Here is a 19,101-nt window from a genome sequence, read left to right as displayed (position 1 = left end):
ACTATCCATCTTAGCAAAAAAGATAGTTTTGGAAAGCTGAATAAGTTGCAAGTCAAATATGAATAAGTTGCAAGTCAAATATGAACGTAGCATAACATAAGGTTTGTACTTTTCTAATCTATACTCCAATATATAACAATGGGTCCCTCCACTATCCCGTTTAAAAAAATTGATCTCTTTAAAATACATCAAGTGTATCCCAACCATATTTTTTGGTATCTCAACTAAAATAGTGTTGCCTCCATGTCTTTAATGGTATATATGGTAGAGTAAAAACGGGCCCCCTGTCATTAATAATCTAGCCAGGTTACCAAAATCATGGTTGGGATACCAGACGCCTTCAAATATCTGATGCACCAGTTAGTAATATTAATAGTACTCAATTAATAGGATATCCAAAATAATAAGGGGGTGTAGTGATTACTATCCTAAAAAGTGTAATGTATATACGTAAAGTATATTGGATTTCTAATAGAAATTAAATATTTGTGGCTTCCTTGATTTCCTTCTTGTTATTTTCAATTGGTAGGAAAAACTTATAATATTTTTGGAACAAAACACGATGATCACGATCAATGAGGATATGGACATTAATTGTGAAATCAACTATATGAAGAAGGCAAAACGAATTTGAATAGCAGCTGACATTAACTACTGGACCAATTTACACATAAGATTAATTCTTCACCGTTTGCGCATTCTTGTCTTTCAGGCAATACATAAATCGCTAAATAAACTATCTAGATCTTTTTAATTACTGTATTTTTTTTTTAATGACAAAGACTCGCATTCAATTCACTATATGTATTTTAATACAAATTAATATCTGTAAAATCGTTAAATAAAAGGACAAAAAATAAAAGATGCTGCTAGAAGAAGAATCAAAATGTTTGATTAAAATATATAAATTTAAGTCAAACAAATACTATATATATAAATCTATAAACATTTGTATGTACAAATATATTAATATAAATTACTACTACTAGTATAGTAGTAGTTTAACAAAGTGTGACACTAACATGTGGTGGCTTTGGGGTCTTTTGAGTTTCTTGTATAACGACCTTTTCTTGTGTCGGCGGTTCACACGGACACGGCAATGCTATGAACCTTGCGATCTTATCTCCTGGCATCACTACCGGCAAACTCTCATTCTCTTTTTTCATCTTTTCCTGTTAACATCAAATACATAACATTAGTCCAAAAAATACATAAAAGGCGTCTATTTATCGGTCGCCTTTTAAAAATGTCCATCTCTCAAAATATCAGATGTTACTGATAAGCAGAGAGGTGATCTGTACACCAGATAAATTGACGTGTACACTAAAATAATATTTTAATAAATATATTAGGTGTAAGATTCACTTTATCTGGTTACTGGAAAACTAGAGACTTACCGAATAAGTTGGTTTAGGCTTGGAAGGTGACGAGTGATCGTCTTCGTCTACATCTGGAAACGAACCACGAAGGTGACGAAGCTTGTCCCAATGATAACAACAAGAGAATATGCCGCTGAGGCTGAAAATCACTATTAATAGCAAAGCGGTACCGAGAGGGAAGCCTAAAGTAGGTCGAGAAGAGTCCGAGTGAGCAGGTAGAGGGGGTGGATAATAAGGTGGAGATTCCATTACAACTGAAGGTGATTATGGTACAATTGGATTGATGAATCTTTGATAATATGTGATGGTTATGGTTTATAGGTTGTTTTACTCCTCTCATGAGATGTGAAAAAACCAACACAATTTGTGTGAGAACGAAGAAAATGTGAGTGGAAAAGAGAAGGGGGGGTTTTGGTGAATTTATAAAGGAATGGTTAGTTGGGGTACAGCTATGTGTCCCCGCAATGGTACGGATGAAGTGGGAGTTTATTTTAAATTTTGAGCGAATACTTGTATTTTTTTAGTTTTGCTAGTTGCCAAGTTGGTTACTAAAAATATACATATGCATATACATATATGTCATATGACTGTATGAGATATATACAAGTATACAATTAAGGTCGTGTTTGGTTCACAGAATTTGATGGAATCTGATAGAATTGGAATTGAATTTCATTCCTTAGCACGTTTGTTGGTTAAAGATGGAGGAATCACATTCCGTTGGAATGTAAACATTCTATCATTTGATAGAATCTTTATTCCTTGGGGATGGGGGAAGGAATTTCATTCCGTTTCTCACTTGAATCTTAAAAAAATCAAAAACATTCCGTCAAATTTCATTCCTTCAGATTCTAATTCCTTTGACAGATTTCATTCCTTCCCAAAACATTCTGTAAACCAAACGCGCCCTAAGATTTAATGTGATTGGTATCAATTGACTTTTATGTATCAGTCTTCAGTCCTATATTATTGTTGTGGATAATAATAAATCAACCTAATTGGTATGCCTAAAGTTGTGCCTAATTGTAAGAGGATGACATGTGGAAAAATCAGGGGGCAAGATTAGAAAAAAGAATTAGTGCATTCCACGTGTCAAATTCCTAAGGTTTTAGGCATATCTTTAGACACACCAATTAGGTTGATTAATCATTTTCCTATTATTGTTAAAGAAATGATATTAAATTATTAACTTATTGATGAGTAAAGTTGAATGCTAGAGTATGTGAATGTTTTGAATTTTAGGTCAAACTTAAAGTCAACAATATATATGTATGTCAACTCATATGTTATTGTTGAAAAATGATAGTATGAACATTTCTAAGAAAGCTGCAAAGTGCAATTCTATTCTATTGACTATGATATACATACATGGCAAAAGGAAAATGTATCTTAAATATCATGAATATAATTTGCAAGTAGAGTTGGCATAAGTACGTGTGAATTTACTTGGTTTGTTCAAGTTTCTGTGTTTCCGTAATTTTTAAACAGAAACATTAGTTATACACTACTATGTAAAACTTTTGTTTGAGCTAATTGTATGTTTTACGTTAATGATGTTTTCCTGAGGCACGAAACACCATTTTCCCCAAAAACTAAGTATGATCTTATATTTACAAAGTTCCATTATAACTTTTAACTAAACGAATGACAATCATGTAAAATTAATTATGCAACGATTAATAGTTTTAAGACATGAGCTAATGGCTCCATTGGTTGAAACCGACAATTAAACTCGACAGTTAACTAAACCATTGGCACGGCCTGTTAGACACCGTATAATACAACTATTTCTTCAATAGCGACACATTATTAGTTGGGTCTTCTCAAGGTTTTTTTTTTTTTTCCTCCTAGAAGGCAAGGCCCGAACAGAATTACTTTTGCAAAAAGTACTTACATAAAGAAGCTCAAGTACGTCTCCTCCACTTCAGATGACATTCGTGAGACAAAATCAACATCAATATACTTTTTTACATGAAATCTTACTAGATATCAAGTACTATACATACAGTAGATCTGCTTCGTGCATAAGTTTCACACGATTCATTTAAATTTTTGTATGTCAATATTAACGAATCAATTACATATCTCATAGTCCGAGTATTGACAAATATATTATCCGTGTGACGAAGACATATGATAACCTTTACCTTTAATAATATTATGTGAGCACATGTATCGCCATCACGCTCTTTGATCTTTTAGTTGAGGGCTTTCGTCTATCGCGCGCGGTAGCGCTGTGTGATCTTTTAGATTTAAGAAGTTTCTGTCTATCGCCCTCATTGACAAGTTTACGAACCCATGCGCCAATATTTCCAACTTTCAAACACGCTTTTTTTCTTATTGGTTCCTCCTAAACCCCCTTTACCATCGTGTTGGTTTTGTTTGTTAGTACTAGTCTACTCAATTTGTCTAATGTATATATGTCGTGGCATACACGTGATAGATATTTTTTTTTTGAACTGACATGATAGATATTAAGTTAAATAAAAAATATCTTGTGTGAATGAATTAAATTTTGATGTAAATAAAATACTTACAAGATTGGAGACATAAGTATTTATAGAATAAGTTTTTCTTATTGGAGTTGGATATGTTAAAAAAGCAATGCCAGACCAAATTTTCCATAAAAATTTTAAAAAGAATAAAAATATCCAAGTCTTATATATACAAAACCATATTTGGTGACCTTTATCTACGAGAACATTATCTTATACTCCTTGCCTCCTTGGTTTAGTAGTGCATTTGCTTCGATGATAAATTGATAATATCACTTAGATTTTTAAAATACATTTAGATATGACAAATGCTAACTATAAAAACCAATTACAAAAAAAATATTACAAACTGATGTAACAAGTTAAATAGACCAATTACATACAAAGTCATTTTTCTTCCCTTCATTATTTCCTTTCATGTTATTTGTCACATATGAGTTTTTAAATATAGTTCCAATATTTAGATCTTCAATTTGTACTTTATTGCAAAGCCAAAGTTTGATAGCAGACTGACGATATGCGGATCTCAAACCACATATACATGAGATGAAAACCAACACTCTCGGGTCCCCCTCTCGATAATCCACTCTTATAAATTAATGTAAGAAAGGATATTTGACCCCGGTGGATTTTTTTAAAGCTGGTGTGTTTTTTTGTTTTTTAGTTTAAGATTTGGTTGTATTCTTTAAATTCTAATTTACGTTTATGTATGGATTATAATATTGATTTTATTTCATGTTACGGATAAAAGTTTGAATTAAAAAAATTATTTTGGTTTTCAAAACTGGAAATTAAAAGTGAATGTTCGGTTTTTTCAAATTAAAAAGGTAAAAATATAAATTGTTTAATGTTTTAAAACTGAAATAGGAAAAGAATCTTGTGTATATTTTTGTCTAGAAAATTGTTTAAAAAAAAAAACAAAACAAAAAGTATTGACTCTTTGTTTCATTATTTAACAAGAAATTTGATATAAATTCAAGATTGTCGTTTTAGGTTGTCAAAGGTCGCAATCTTTCTATTGAGATTTGAGAGTCGAGACATATTGAGGATTTTATATATTCATTCTTAACACAACAAGTTATTAAAAACTTATCTTTATTCTTAGCTAAGTCTAAACAACATGGAGCCATATTCATAGAAAGAAATCAAGAATTATTATGACTTCTGATGACTAAATTAAACGGTTGAATCATTTGAAGGTTAAAAAATAATGACATAAAGACCAATATTACTAGTATTTTTTTATTTTATTTTTATTTTTTTTCATACATTCTTAGAAATTAGATGTCAAAATTAAAGTCATAGTATTCATCAAGTCTCTTTCAGATATTGTTTCCGGGTGAAGATTCATTCAAGTTGATTCTCAAATTTGAGTCAAATTTGAAAAATCTTGATCTTTGATTATAAATAAAAAGCCAAGATTTAAATATTGATTTTTTAATCTTAGCTTTTAATTTTTATTTAAGAGCCAAGATACTCTAAATTTGACCCCTTAAGTTACTTTTAATCCTCCACCTATTGTTTTCATTCTTTTACACTTGAACAATGACCAGCACTAGTATTATTTCCTCTAATGGGAAGTTTCCGATAAAAAATCATAAGCCTCTTTTTCAAAGTAAAGATCTTGCAAGTACATATATGGTTTTACTCTTGATGAATACTATGACTTTTAACCTTCTCTTGCAAGTGAAATTCTTTCTTTTGGAAGTTTATATCCTTGTTCTTTAATCATAAACCACACTCAACCTCAGCCGATATCTGAATAGACAAACTTTGCTTTAGAGTATATAATTGATTATTGTTGAATTGGAAAATTGCAAGAACCTAATTTGAATAATTGAATTGGAAAAATTCATGAACCTAATTTGAGAAAGAAAGAGAATGCTACTATTTCATAAAATGTCAATTATATATATACATATATATATATATTGGGAAAAAAGAATATAAGGTTGTCTGACACCCCTCACATACTAATGTTTTATTATTTATTATTTAATAAATAAATGTTTGGGCCCCATGATTTTTATGGTTTAAAAAATTAATATGTAAGTTTCCGACATCTAAGCTTAAGTACCTAACAACCTTATATTCTTATCCCCATATATATTTGTCAGTTTTCTATAGGATATCCGAATATTAGAGGAAACAATGAGTTCATTAAATATTAATATAGCACAATTTAAAGTTTTAAACACATATTAAAGAAAAATATTTATAAATGAAAATAAATGATTGATACATCCTGCATTTTTTTATACAAAATCCTGATAGAAAAATTCATCATAGTATTATTAAAAACAAAAAACAAATGAATTATCTTCAAGTTAAGAAAAAGGGGGTGAGGAGTTTATAAATTAGGAATTCACCTTCGAAACCGGTCCCCAAATCCAAGGCATCGTACGAATAAAGAAGAAGAAAAACCTGATTTTGATACGTTTAAGTAAATTGATAACAAACATATATTTAGTTTGGTTGTGTTCGTATCGAACATAAAACATATAAAAAAGAAAAAAATCTTACATTGCATTAAAATTATTAAAAATTCTAGTAAGAAACTAGTTAATATAAGAAAATATATTTAAAACAGAATAGAAATAATCATGTCGAAACTATAATAGAAACAAGAAAAAATGACGTTTTTGGTACCTCAACTTGGCAACTTTTGCACTTTTAGCCTCCAACTCAAAAAAATTGCAGCTTTCATACCTAAAGTTTTGTGTTTTTTTCAGTTTTGGTACCACGTTCATGCGGCGTTAAATTTTGCCGTTAACGCCCTCACGTGACAAACACGTGAGGGGTATTAGTCTTTGACCCCCTTTTTTCTGAGAAAATTACAGTTTTAATACCTCAAGTTATTAATTTTTTTAGTTTTGGTACCTCAAGTAGACAACATATTTTTATTACACTCTCCAATTTTCATCTAACACATTAGCACCTATCAAAGAACACACACTCAAAAATCAACACACATGATTTTTTTTTTTTAACGACTCCTAAAAAAACTCCCAATGGTGTGTATTATTCTTGAAATATTATATGTTGTTGGTGTAATTACGGGTGATGGTGGAGGAACCGAATGCATTGATAGATCGATGGCCGGAAAAAACTCATGTCACGGGAAATTCCTCTCTGGTGGTGTATGATTCATATAAGAGATCTGAATCCTCTCACCCCTAAATTACCTTCTTCTTCTATTGGAACATGCTACAAACAACACTTGATCGGAATCTGCTACAAACGAGATCTTAACGGAATCTGCTATAGATGAATATATTTGTTACAAACGAGATTAGATCGGAATCTGGTGCATGGTGGGGAGGGAGATAGTAGGCAACCTTTTCTGGTAGTGTATGATTCATATAAGAGATCTGAATCTATTTATGAATGTTTATGTATTGAATTTGGTATGGTATAAAGATATATAGGTATACATGGATTCATATGAATGTGTGTTGATTTTTAAGTGTGTGTTGTTTGATAGATGCTAATGTATGAGATAAAAATTATAGTGTAATTAAAAAAAATGTTGTCTACTTGAGGTACCAAAAGTGAAAAATTTGACAACTTGAGGTATAAAAACAATAATTTTATCAAAAAAAAAGGGAGGACCAAAAGACTAAAATACCCCTCATGTGTTTGACATAACTTAAAAGAAAACGTAAACTTAATCGCCTCTTATATTCATTCGCTTCGCTTTGCTTACAACCTTAAAATCAAATAAATATGATAAAAAGGAAAAGGGGTTTGTTAAATACAGCTCTTAGGGCTGTGTTTAAGGTGCATAAATTGTTTGTACATTTACCATGAAAATCAGGGGGTGAACTTTTAATATAGAAAGTACAAGTTTTTTTACACGTTAGATACAGACCTTATGGCTGTATTTAGCATTTCCCAAAAGAGAAATAAGTTGTTTTCAAAACCAGATCACATCCTACATGGCTCAAGGCGTATTATTTTTCTGATATAAGTTGTTTTCAATTTCTTTTAACGTACTATCCTCTAAATGTATAGCTTCTTTTTGCTTTTAATAACTCAATATTATCTAAATCTAACTATCCTTGTTACTGTCAACTAATTGCTAAATGCATCCTTGTATCTGGTTAAAGTTTGGGGAAGAATCAAGAACTTGTTATTCAGTTGTATTTCTAGATTTATAACTGTATCGTTCTTGTAGTTTAGCATCTTATTAGTTGCTTTTATATTATTAATATTATTTGTTTCCGTTAAAAAAAATATTAACCGCTAACTACTAACTCCTGATTCGTTGTTAAAAAACAAAAAGTTAATTACAGATATCATCCCTGTAGTGGACTGTTACTTGCAACTTTCATCCCTAAGTTTCATAAATTACAGATTTAGTCCAAATAAGTTTGCTCTGTCAACAGTTTTAGTCCAAACTTCAAACTGACGTTAAACTACCCATCACGTGACCTGCACATGATGGGTATTCTAGTCTTTCCCTTACAAAAGGACCAAAATAATCACTTTTGATATATATTTTTCCTCCAGATCTTCTTCATCATCATCAACAAATAACATATCAATAACTTTTCCAAACAAAATCACCAGATCACTTACTTAAGTTTCATTTAAACAAATTCCAAAAATCTTATTATCAAGAATCAAGAATGATATATTCAAAAAAAATTTCTTCCCCACATTCTCAGTTGTGAATCCCATCTAAGATATAAACACATGAGAAATTCTATATATGTTAATAGATCTGAAATTCAAAATAAAACTAAACATCCATTTGTAACCCTCATTGACCACCAAAATTTAAGTAAATGAAGAAAAGGTAAAGAAAAAAATTCCTATAGCCGGAGCTCCACCGGACACCGACGTCGGTGGCCGGACCACCACCACCATATATCTAATATCTCTGATCTATATCTTCGATATATATAGATCTATGTCTATATTACTTTCATTTCCAGAAACAACCGCGCCACATAAAGAAAACTGGTGCGAAGGATGAGTGGCGGCTACGATCCTTGGGTTTGAGGGCGGCGACAAAGTGGTCTTTTCTGGCGTTATGGTGGTCTGATTAATCGGGTTTCGGTTGGTGTGGGTGATGGTTGGAGATTCAGGTTGATCAAGAACTCGAGCAACCTTCATTTTTCCCTCGAATAAGAATAAAATGTTAGCTCACCTGATTGTAGTTTACCAACATAAGAAGTCACGACCATATATATTTCAAAGTCATAAGGTTCTGAATCTTTGATATTTTCATGGATTTCCATGCGTATCATCATATTGGATGTGCTGGTGGTAGGTTGATTTTGACTAATGATTATGGACTATATGGTACTGATAATGAAAGCAAGTAGACATGGAAATTTTTCCATATTTTTTGGTTTTGTGTATTTATATCCGTTTATATTTATATTTGTTTTATAATAATAAGAGTTTTAGTTTTTTGATTTCGTTGGTTAATTTTGGATTTGGATTTGAACTTAAACTTGATTTTCAACTTTAAAAAAATTGATTAATATTGTAATTAGATGATGATTAATTCTGGAATTCTTTTTGTTTACTTACGCTTTTGGTCCTTGTGTTTAGAAAATGACCAATGTACCCATAATGTGGAAGTCACATGACCTCATATTTAATGGCCTTTAGTGATTTAGACCAAAACTGTTGACGGAGCAAACTTATTTAGATTAAAACTGTAATTTATGAAACTTATGGATGAAAGCTGCAAGTATCAGTTCATGACAAGAACAATTTTTGTAATTAACTCAAAAACAAAAAAAAAAAAGTATTTGAGCTTAGTGATAGACGATATTTGCATATGCATCTTCCTCAAAAATGTTGTTCCATCGTCAGAATTACAAAACTCAATAATAGTAATGAAAGTTGACACTTAAATGTTTCACATTAACCCTGTAAGTGCACTTCTTTAGCCGCAACGACTCTATGATGGTTAAACATATTCTTAATGCGTGTTCCTAGACAGCGAAAAGATGTGAATCAAGTTCATTAATGACACTTGCTTTGCGTTGCACATCCAAACACCTCCTGGCCTTCGACCTGTAAAAACCAATCATTAACATATTAAAGTCATAAACAAATGTTCTATTACCCTATGAATCAGATTCTTATACATGATTGAGTGTGAAACATCAATCACAAAGACAAAATTATTGAACACAAAGGAAGAATAGGGTTCTGGAACCCAATCAATGTTTTGTGCCAACAACAAATTTGAAATTTCAAATCACTAGTGATCTAATTATAAGGCTTGCATCTTGAAAAGAATGTTGTCGTTCACTTTTTTATATCCTGGCAAGAGAAACAAAATATAATAAGTTTTAGTTATGGGCTTTAACCGAAGTACGTTATTATGATTTTAGTTACACTGATAGAATTGAACTATGTAAGTTGTAGTCTTTTCGACCCAAAAGCAATGAATAACAAATTACGAATTCCCACTGATCCAGTAAGCCTTTTACTTTTTGGACAAACTATTGAAAGTTAATGAATAGTTACATACCAAGGACTTGATGTACGTGAGCCCAATAAGTTCAGTTAAGCCCAATAACAATATAAATTTTATTTAAATTGTACCGACGGATAAACTACCAAAGTATGTCTACATAAATCACCTTTCTAATGTCGTGATATATAAGTCGGACGAGAATGAATACCACACTGAACACTAGAACAGTCAAGACCAGGCTCGCAGCTTCAGTAACGGTAATTACATATAGATGTGTAGCTATATTAATGTTGACTTTGTCCGAGACATTACCAATAGAAATATATCTAAGTAGATTTTTAGAACGAAAGTACTGGTTGTATTTAAAAAATTGGTTGTATTTCACGCAAGATTTTTGCCAATCGTGTACAAACTTATTTGCAAATATACCATAAATTGGCTGTTAACTTTCAAATTTTCAATACATCGCTCCTCTTTTCATAATGTACAAAAGTGAAGTAAATTGGTAAAAGAAACTAATAATGCTTTTGGTTATAATTTATATGAGGAATCAGGATATTCGATATTAAATGGTTGGTTGCAATTGAGTTTGACTTTTTTATACTAGACTTTACATAAGAAATCGTATTCGTCATGTTAATTGCGAGCGATCAAGCGCCTTCTAGCCTCTTATATATACTAGACTTCTGTTTGTATTATTATTGTATATATAAAGGAAAAATGTTGGGTTAAGCATGCAATACTTATCTTAGGTAAAGGAGTGAGAGATTATGTAAAATTCAGAAGAGGTTTTATGTATAATTCAAGGGGTTATGTATGTTTATCAAATTAAAAGGTTTAATTTGTAATTTTTTCTAATGTAACAATATTTAAGCTTAGTTAAAGTCTGCAATACGAATTATTTTCTTATATATAAATATATAGTTTAATGGACACTCAAATTTCTCGCACGTGAGCTGAGCTCCCATGCTGAAACACCATAGTCGAGGTGTTTTTCCAATGTGGACTAGACTATGTATACATACAATATTTTTCAGATATTATATGAAGTACAACCTGGTCCCGCTCAGTCACATTAATATTTTTGTATCCATATATATTGGGTAAAGTACAACGTCAAGCAAAACTCCAAGAGCCAAATATATTCAAATTCCACATTGTGCAATTAATACGTGTCGATGTATTGGATTTTTGGATGTATATGATGTGTCGTTAGTTTATATTGAAAGACCATAGACCGTTATCCACGCTATGTAATAGCAGCGGCCGTGTAAGGGAGACAGCAACTGGTGGTCATGACAGCATTTGGTGGTGACGGTGGCAAAAATTGTTGGTGATGATGACGACGTCAAGCCAGGGTCGACTTTCCTTTTTTGGTAGCTTTAAATGTGACTAATTTTGAGATCTTTTCTTGAAGTTTGATAAACAGTACTGAGTTAGTCTTATATGACGTATTTGATTAAGATATTACGTATTGACATGCTAACATACCAAGTGTATTGTGATGAATGTGTTAATTAAATTATAAATTATCTTAACGGGTTAAACAAAAACAAGACTAAAAGGGTTAATGGTCTATTCTTGAAGTTTGATAAACAGGACTGAGTTAGCGCTATATGACGTATTTGATTAAGATATTACGTATTGACATGTTAACATACCAAGTGTATTGTGATGAATGTGTTAGGTAAATTATAAATTATCTCAACGGGTTAAACAAAAACAAGACTAAGTAAGTAAGTAACTGCTCAGCGCCGCCTTTCGCGGGTTTTGAGCCCCAATATCTCGACGGTGTATGGGGGAGGTTAAGATGTAGACAGACCTTACCTTACCTAAGTAGAGAGGCTGCTTCCAGTTTCTACCTAAATGGTAGAAAAGGCCATCCAACCTTGAATGAAAGGGTTAAAGGTTTATTCATTGGATGAAAAAAGGTTGCGAGACATTAAGGCTGATGGGAGTATGGTCGATCTCTTCCTGAAAGGGCGACTTGCAACACGTGAGTGCTACATCATATATGCGGAAGCCTTCCAAAATGATGGAGTGAGACTTCTCCAAGTAAGCTCCTAATATGGCCTCCACACACACCACTGACTAGGATTGTCAATGGGTTCGGGTTCGGCTTGGTGGGTTAAAAAACTCTGACCCTAACCCAACCCACTAAAAGTTTCAGGTTAGAAATTTCAACCTTGACTCACAACCCATGACCCAGCAACCCATATGACCTGTAACACCCCAAAGTTGTTATGGTAAAGAAATTAACCCCTTATTTTAGTTTTGACATTAAATTAATTTCGTAGTATTTTATTTTTGGTTATAGGGTTAATTTAGTTGAAACTTTAGCGAATAGCGGGTATTATATTACCAAGAAATTAGATGGGGCGTGGCATCCCCATAATGTGCCAGCCACATTCATTTTTCATTATTCACATTTCCACTACCATCTTCTCCAACTCCTTTTTCTTATCCTCACCTAACTCTAAAGGAAATCCTTCATGCAATTCAATCAATCTATACAAAGAATTCATAATAACAATAGTCCTTATATAATCAAGAAATTGAAAAGTTAGGGCGCGTTTGGTTGTAGAAAATGTTTTCTAGTTTTTCAATTTTAATTTTCTAGAAAATAAAAGGGGTTTTTGTTTTCTAGAAAACAAATAAAAATTTTGAAAACGCGTTCTAATTAGAAAACTAGAAAACATGTTAGAATTGTGAGGGGAGCGGGTGGAATGAATTGGAAAATGAAAATGGAAAATAGAAAACAAGAAAAAGGTGTTTTCAAGTTTTTTATGGAAAAATAGAAAACCTTGTTTTTTGTTTTTTTTAGAAAACATTCTTAGAAATCTATGATTAGAACGCGTTTTCTATTTTCCATGTTTTCTTGGAAAACAAAAATGAAAAACAAGGGGTGTTTTCTATAACCAAACGTCCCCTTAGGGTTGTGGTGATTGTGGTGGTGGCCGAATTCCAAGAGGAAAAGAGGGAAAAGGAAATTGTAACCTAGAGTCTTGAATTAGTTCCTTGAATTCTTGATGTATTGATTCCCTTAATCTAGTTATTATCTATCTATTGAAATTAGGGTTCTTCGAGTAACCCAAATTGAGGATTTTTGCTAGAAGTTGATTTATGTATAATTTTTCCCAAATTCTTATATAACCTAGTTTGTCATTGAGTTGTATGATAAGTTTGATTAAGAAATTGGTATGTTCACTTGATAATGTTGATTTGTGAGAAATGTTGTTTTTTATTAGTTGAAGAAATGATGATGAAAGTGGTAGATTGAACTGCCAAGTGAAATTATTGAATGTGAAATAACTCAATGACAAATGAGTTGGGTTGGATTTAGAAAAAGCTAGTGATTTATAAGAATAACCAAGTTGAGTTAGACAAGTTTGTGAATGTAAGCTTATGCATATTATGATATGATTATAGGTTGAAGCTTGTATTTGTGCATTGCCATTTATCGAGTTATTGTTCAAGTAGCGAAGGAGATGAGTATATTTGCATAACTTTGTATATACGTTGGGTCAATTACCATATGATGTTGAGTTGTGTCCATATGTGGTAATTGATTTGGCATTAAGCCCATGTAGGGCATAGTGTGTATGAGGCCTAAGAACCTCTAGGACCTAAGAATCCTGATAGTTGATATTGATTATGTTTGTTTAGCTTATATTGATCCATGTATAGCGTTAGAGTGCAAAGGTGAGCATGTAGATATGACACAGCGGTGTCATAGGTTACATGTAATAGTCATTTGTGCGTTGCCCTCCTTCGTGTTCATAAATGTATGCAATTATATTCACTAAGCCTTTGCTTATATTTTTAGTCGTTTAATTCTCTTATAGGTGGTTCCGGGAGAAGGAACTGAGTTGATTGTTTAGAGTTTGAAGCTAAAGACTTTTGGAAGATTTGAAGGTAGATTGGTACATTGTGTAGATAATTAGAAGTCCCACCTCATCTATAGCTCTTGGTATTGATTTGGTCATTTTGGAAAATATCTTGTTTCAGTTGGTTTGAACAAAATTTCATTTGTAAAGGGGCTCATGGTTGAGTCATAAGCTTTTGAAGGTATCATGATCATTTTGGTTGATTACCCATGTTTGACATTTGACCCATTTGATGGGAAATGAAGTTTGAATGATGTTTACATGTTAGAATCGGATGAAAAAATGTTTTATAAGATTTTGAAGTCTTAATCATGGGTTGAAAGGTTTGGATTTGAGTTGAAAGCCTTGCAAGTTGAGTCTAGTGTCAAAGTGTTGTTTTTGCAGGTCTGGACCAGGGACTTCCCATTGCGGAGCAGTGGGAGTGTGTCCAACCCCACTGCGGTGCAGTGGGGGATTTTTCTCGCGCAGGTCAAAGACTTCCCACTGCGGTGCAGTAGGAGTGCTCAACCCCACTGCGCCGCAGTGGGGATTTTCTGTAAAATATATATATATTTCGTGTTTTCTCTTATCGAGTCCAGTCCTTTCATGACCTCATAAGAAAATATATATATATATATATATAACAAAATAAATCAACTAATATAAAACTCTATCATTGATATATATATTGAAAACAAAAAGTAAAAAAAATAATAAAAACAAATACAAGGGTATTGTTAGAACTTAACACAAAGTTAATAAACTTACCGTTTCACCCAACATCAGTTAGCATCTCACAAAATTTTGAATTCTCCTCTTATTTTAGATGTGAAGTTACCTTAGATTAGAGATATAGAAAATATGAATGGAGCGTATGCATACTTTATATACACACATTAATTTACAACAAAGAAAAAACAAGGTTGCATATCCTTGCCGTGGAGGGGGCTTGTTTTGCTCGAAAGGTCCCTCGAGGCCATGTAACGAGACGTTTTAGGGTGGCATGGGATGACACCGGGCTGGAGCCAACCTCACTCCGGCCAATCTAAGTGCCCAATTTTTAAGCATTCAACAAGCCAAAAAGGTCTATTTAAACCCAAACCTCCTTTTACCCACTTGCACGACCAGCCTTATGGTCAGCTCTAACTTTGTTAATCTTAAAAAGACTACTCTACAAACACTAAACAAATAAATACAGTAATAATTGCCGAAGGAAAGGATGATGATATGATGAGAACCAAGTTACAATCAATTACTTTGGTTTATAAACCTACAGAAACATAGTAAGTTTGGTTTTATAAGGCGTTACACTTTGTTCAGCCTTGTGATGGCACTGAATATGACAATATCATATATATAGTCTTTTACTTGCTCGTCCTTGGAACATATCTTAAAAAAACAACTTCAAAACCAACGATATTGATCATTGACTCATTAAAATAGTTGTCTCTACCCCACTTTTATTCCCATATAAAATAAAGAGTAAAGAACAGGATATCAAGTTTAACTTACACTCAATTGCCTCACATGCGCTCTAACCCCATCAAATCATCAATAATCAACTATTCAATATATGACACTACTATAATTCACAAGCTAAATAAATAAATTTGGTCGAAGTTTAGAATGCTTACTTGAATTGTATAACAGAGAGATTAATCTTGGTCAAGAATGAGAGGTTGTGGCAAGCTTGAGTGTGTTCCTCCCTGTGGGTACAAAAATATCAATTAGAAAACAAAAAAAAAAAAGATTAAACGGTACTTGATAAAATAAATGATATATTCATAGACAACTTTCAACGAACACTTGATATGCGTTACATATAGCAAAATAAACTTTCAACGAACACTTGATATGCGTTACATATAGCAAAATAAAACAAGCTACCTGGTAGTGCCCTGGCCCCTAGTGGCTCTTCGATTCATTTGCCATAATCACAAGAGGAAAACCAGGCGGCTAAACCTGGATTATTACGGCGCCTATTACTCCTAGCTTTAAGCCAATTGAAGTTATATGTAAAAAGAATTCGTATAACATATTTATCCAAATTCTAAACCATAACACATCAAAAATGTTTAGGAGTTTAGTTTAAAATAATATTTTCTATTTTTTGCATTTCCAATTTTTTAGAAAATGAAACGGTTTTTTTTTTCAAGAAAACTTTTGAAAATTTTGAAACGCGTTTAAATTAAAATATGCAATTTTCATTTTTCCATCTGAGAAATCTAAAAAACGTGTTCAAATTCACTTGTTTTTGTTTTCTATTTCTCCATCTTTTTCTTGAACAGCAGTTGTGATTGGACTTAGCGGCATGCCTCTTCATCGTCCGGTAGAGATCGACCACGTCACCAGCACAGTCAATCCGAGGGCATGACTGGCGGTGGAAGTCCCACTACCGATCTGGAGGAAACTAGCTAATGCTAGAGAAAACCCTCATGCTACACCTCATTGGCAAAGACTTCCTAATATGCCTTTAAAAGGTTTTGAACCCGTAACCAACATTTGGCCGAAAGACATAAGGGATTAAGGGGCATTAAATGTACAGTTGGGCTAAATCCCAAGGACTTTATTTCTCCATCATATTATCTTGGAAAACATAATATAGAAAACGGAAAACAAAAAAAAGTAGTTTCTAATTTTAGTTCAAAAAATGAAAACAAGGATTTTATTTTCTTGGAAAATTGTTTTACGAAAATACAATTTGAACGCATTTTCAGTTTTTCTTGTTTTCTTGAAAAACAAAAATAAAAAACATGAGTGTTTTCTCGAACTAAACGCGTCCCAAGATATTCTGGACCCTAAGAGGCTCCCCAATGGACACCACAAATCCACCTAAGACTAGTCCCTGTCAGCGCCACATCAGCAAAAAACACTCCAAGGACAAATCCCCCCAAAATGCACCCAATTGACTCATCCACCAAAGACTAGTCTTTGACCCACCAACTATTTAATTCTACCCATTTATCCAAACTTTACACTTTTAACCCTCTAAACTATTAATAAAATACATTTTTAGTCCATTAACACAAATTATTAACAAAACACACAAGTTCGTTAGAAATAAAAATACAAATACATTTAGAACATAAAAAAAAAAACAAATTACAATAAACTAAAGCACACAACCTAAAAATGAAAAAACAAAAAAAAAAACACAACAACATTTTTATTTTTTTAAATTAAACCTAAACTAATTGGGACCGAAAAGGAAGTCTTTGTACTCCGCCATGAGTTTCTTCTTGGCTTCCTTGATGTAATTCTTCTCCTCATCATCACATTCTGTTTTGTCCATGAAAAAAAGAGCAGTATACATGGTGCGCTTCCTTTCTTCCTCACGAATGGCAGCCAAAGACATTTGTTGTTCATCCAACACCGCCTCCTTTTTACACCCAAGTCGGTCAAGTCGGGCGGCTAGGTCGGAAGCTGAAGAACGAGCAGACCTCGCATCGGAAGAAGCAAATGTTCGTGATGCCTTTGACTTAGTAGGGGGCGTGTATATGTATCCTGACCGAAGAAGTCATTATCACCAAGGTCCACCGCCGCGAATTGGGTCCCCTCCTCCTCCTCATCTTCACTATCAACAACATTAAGAACGTTTTTCCTTTTATGCAAGCTTCGGCCCAGAACATCATGACCGGATGGAGCGAAGAACTTTGGCTTATCTTTCACAAGCAACCAACAATCGTACATGGTAAACTGAGTTTTGGTTTAAGTAAAGTACTCTGATCGCGCTTCCTCCATTACTTGGGCATCGTTCTCACCACTGCACCGATGACCATCATAGCCTTTCCAGATTGCGTTGAACTTTGACACATTTGTTCTGATCTTTCTCCACTTGCCACTTATTTGATTGTGGTTTCTTGTGTTGCTGGGGAATCTTGCATTGTACTTATCTATGATTATCCCCCAAAAAGAATCAACAGATTGGTCTTTGCCGATGTATGGATCTTCTGTAGCATCGATCCAACACTCAGTGAGAACTTTCATCTCAAGCTCGGTCCAATTTGACGAGTTTGCAGCAGGTTCTTTTGGTTGTTTGCTTTTCTTGGTGCGTTTGGACATGCTTTTGACCCGACCCTTTTTTGGTTGTGCTTCAGGGATGGATTGGGGGGTGGGAACAGATTCTGGCGTGGGAGCAGATTCGTGTGTGGGGGTGGGGTTACATGGTGGTGTGGGAAACGAGTGTTGATCGTGTTGTTGAAATTGTGCAGCTGACGACGACCCCCCATGGTAGAAATTAGGGGGTTGTGCAGCGGCAAGTGAAACATAATAAGCTGCCATGAACTGAGCATAACGGGGGTCATTTGGTGGTGGGATGAAGGGTGTTTGTGGTGGCTGGTTAGAGTACGATTGATTAAAATCGTTCACGGCGTTGTTCCAGAAGTCGTTTTCTTTTTGGTTGTTGAAGTTCGACATGATTTTCTGCTTAAAATGGTTTTGTATGTGTGAATATATCTGAATCATGCAAGTGTGGTGTGTTCTAGTGCTTATGTAGGCTTTTTCAAAAACTAGCCGTTAAAGAACTAAAAGTGTAAAGTTTTTGAACTGCAGGTGGTCAAACAAGCCGTTACAGGGACCTGTTTTGCCAACTTTTGAAAGTTGAAAAGTTTTGTCTTCTTCCTTGAAAACTATCCGTTGCATTAAAAAAAAACATACAAACAACATTCGTCCCTGGAGGAACGAACGCACCGGACGAGTGACCCGGACGAACAAGAGACGAGTCCCACCCAACGGTGTGGACTCGTCCGATGATGTCGAACGAACAGAGGGACGAGTCCATTAGGGACCTTCTAAGTAGTTGCATAACTCACATAGCTTATTTGGCCGCCCGTTATTATGTAGGTAATTAATACAAAGAAGATAGTGGATAGATATTTTAGATGATAAGAGATGTGTTTATCATGTAATATATGTAT

The 19,101-nt window shown here is 33.4% G+C and overlaps 2 protein-coding genes across 2 annotated transcripts; both read right to left on the bottom strand.

Moving 5' to 3' along the window:
• Window positions 1–870: 870 nt before the first annotated feature.
• Window positions 871–1,777, bottom strand: LOC122589520 (uncharacterized protein At5g65660-like). The gene is made up of 2 exons (XM_043761819.1): window positions 1,398–1,777; window positions 871–1,172 (listed from the first exon to the last, which is right to left on the bottom strand). The coding sequence occupies exons 1-2, from the start codon at window positions 1,626–1,628 to the stop codon at window positions 1,002–1,004; spliced, it is 402 nt and encodes a 133-aa protein (XP_043617754.1). The 5' UTR covers window positions 1,629–1,777; the 3' UTR covers window positions 871–1,001.
• Window positions 1,778–17,893: 16,116 nt separating this feature from the next.
• On the bottom strand, window positions 17,894–18,601 carry LOC122588165. Its single transcript, XM_043760296.1, has one exon. The coding sequence runs from the start codon at window positions 18,599–18,601 to the stop codon at window positions 17,894–17,896; it is 708 nt and encodes a 235-aa protein (XP_043616231.1).
• Between the last annotated feature and the right edge of the window lie 500 nt (window positions 18,602–19,101).

Source organism: Erigeron canadensis, chromosome 2 (assembly GCF_010389155.1).
Source record: "Erigeron canadensis isolate Cc75 chromosome 2, C_canadensis_v1, whole genome shotgun sequence".
Lineage (NCBI taxonomy): Eukaryota > Viridiplantae > Streptophyta > Magnoliopsida > Asterales > Asteraceae > Erigeron > Erigeron canadensis.
This window is presented reverse-complemented; position numbering and strand designations above follow the sequence as displayed.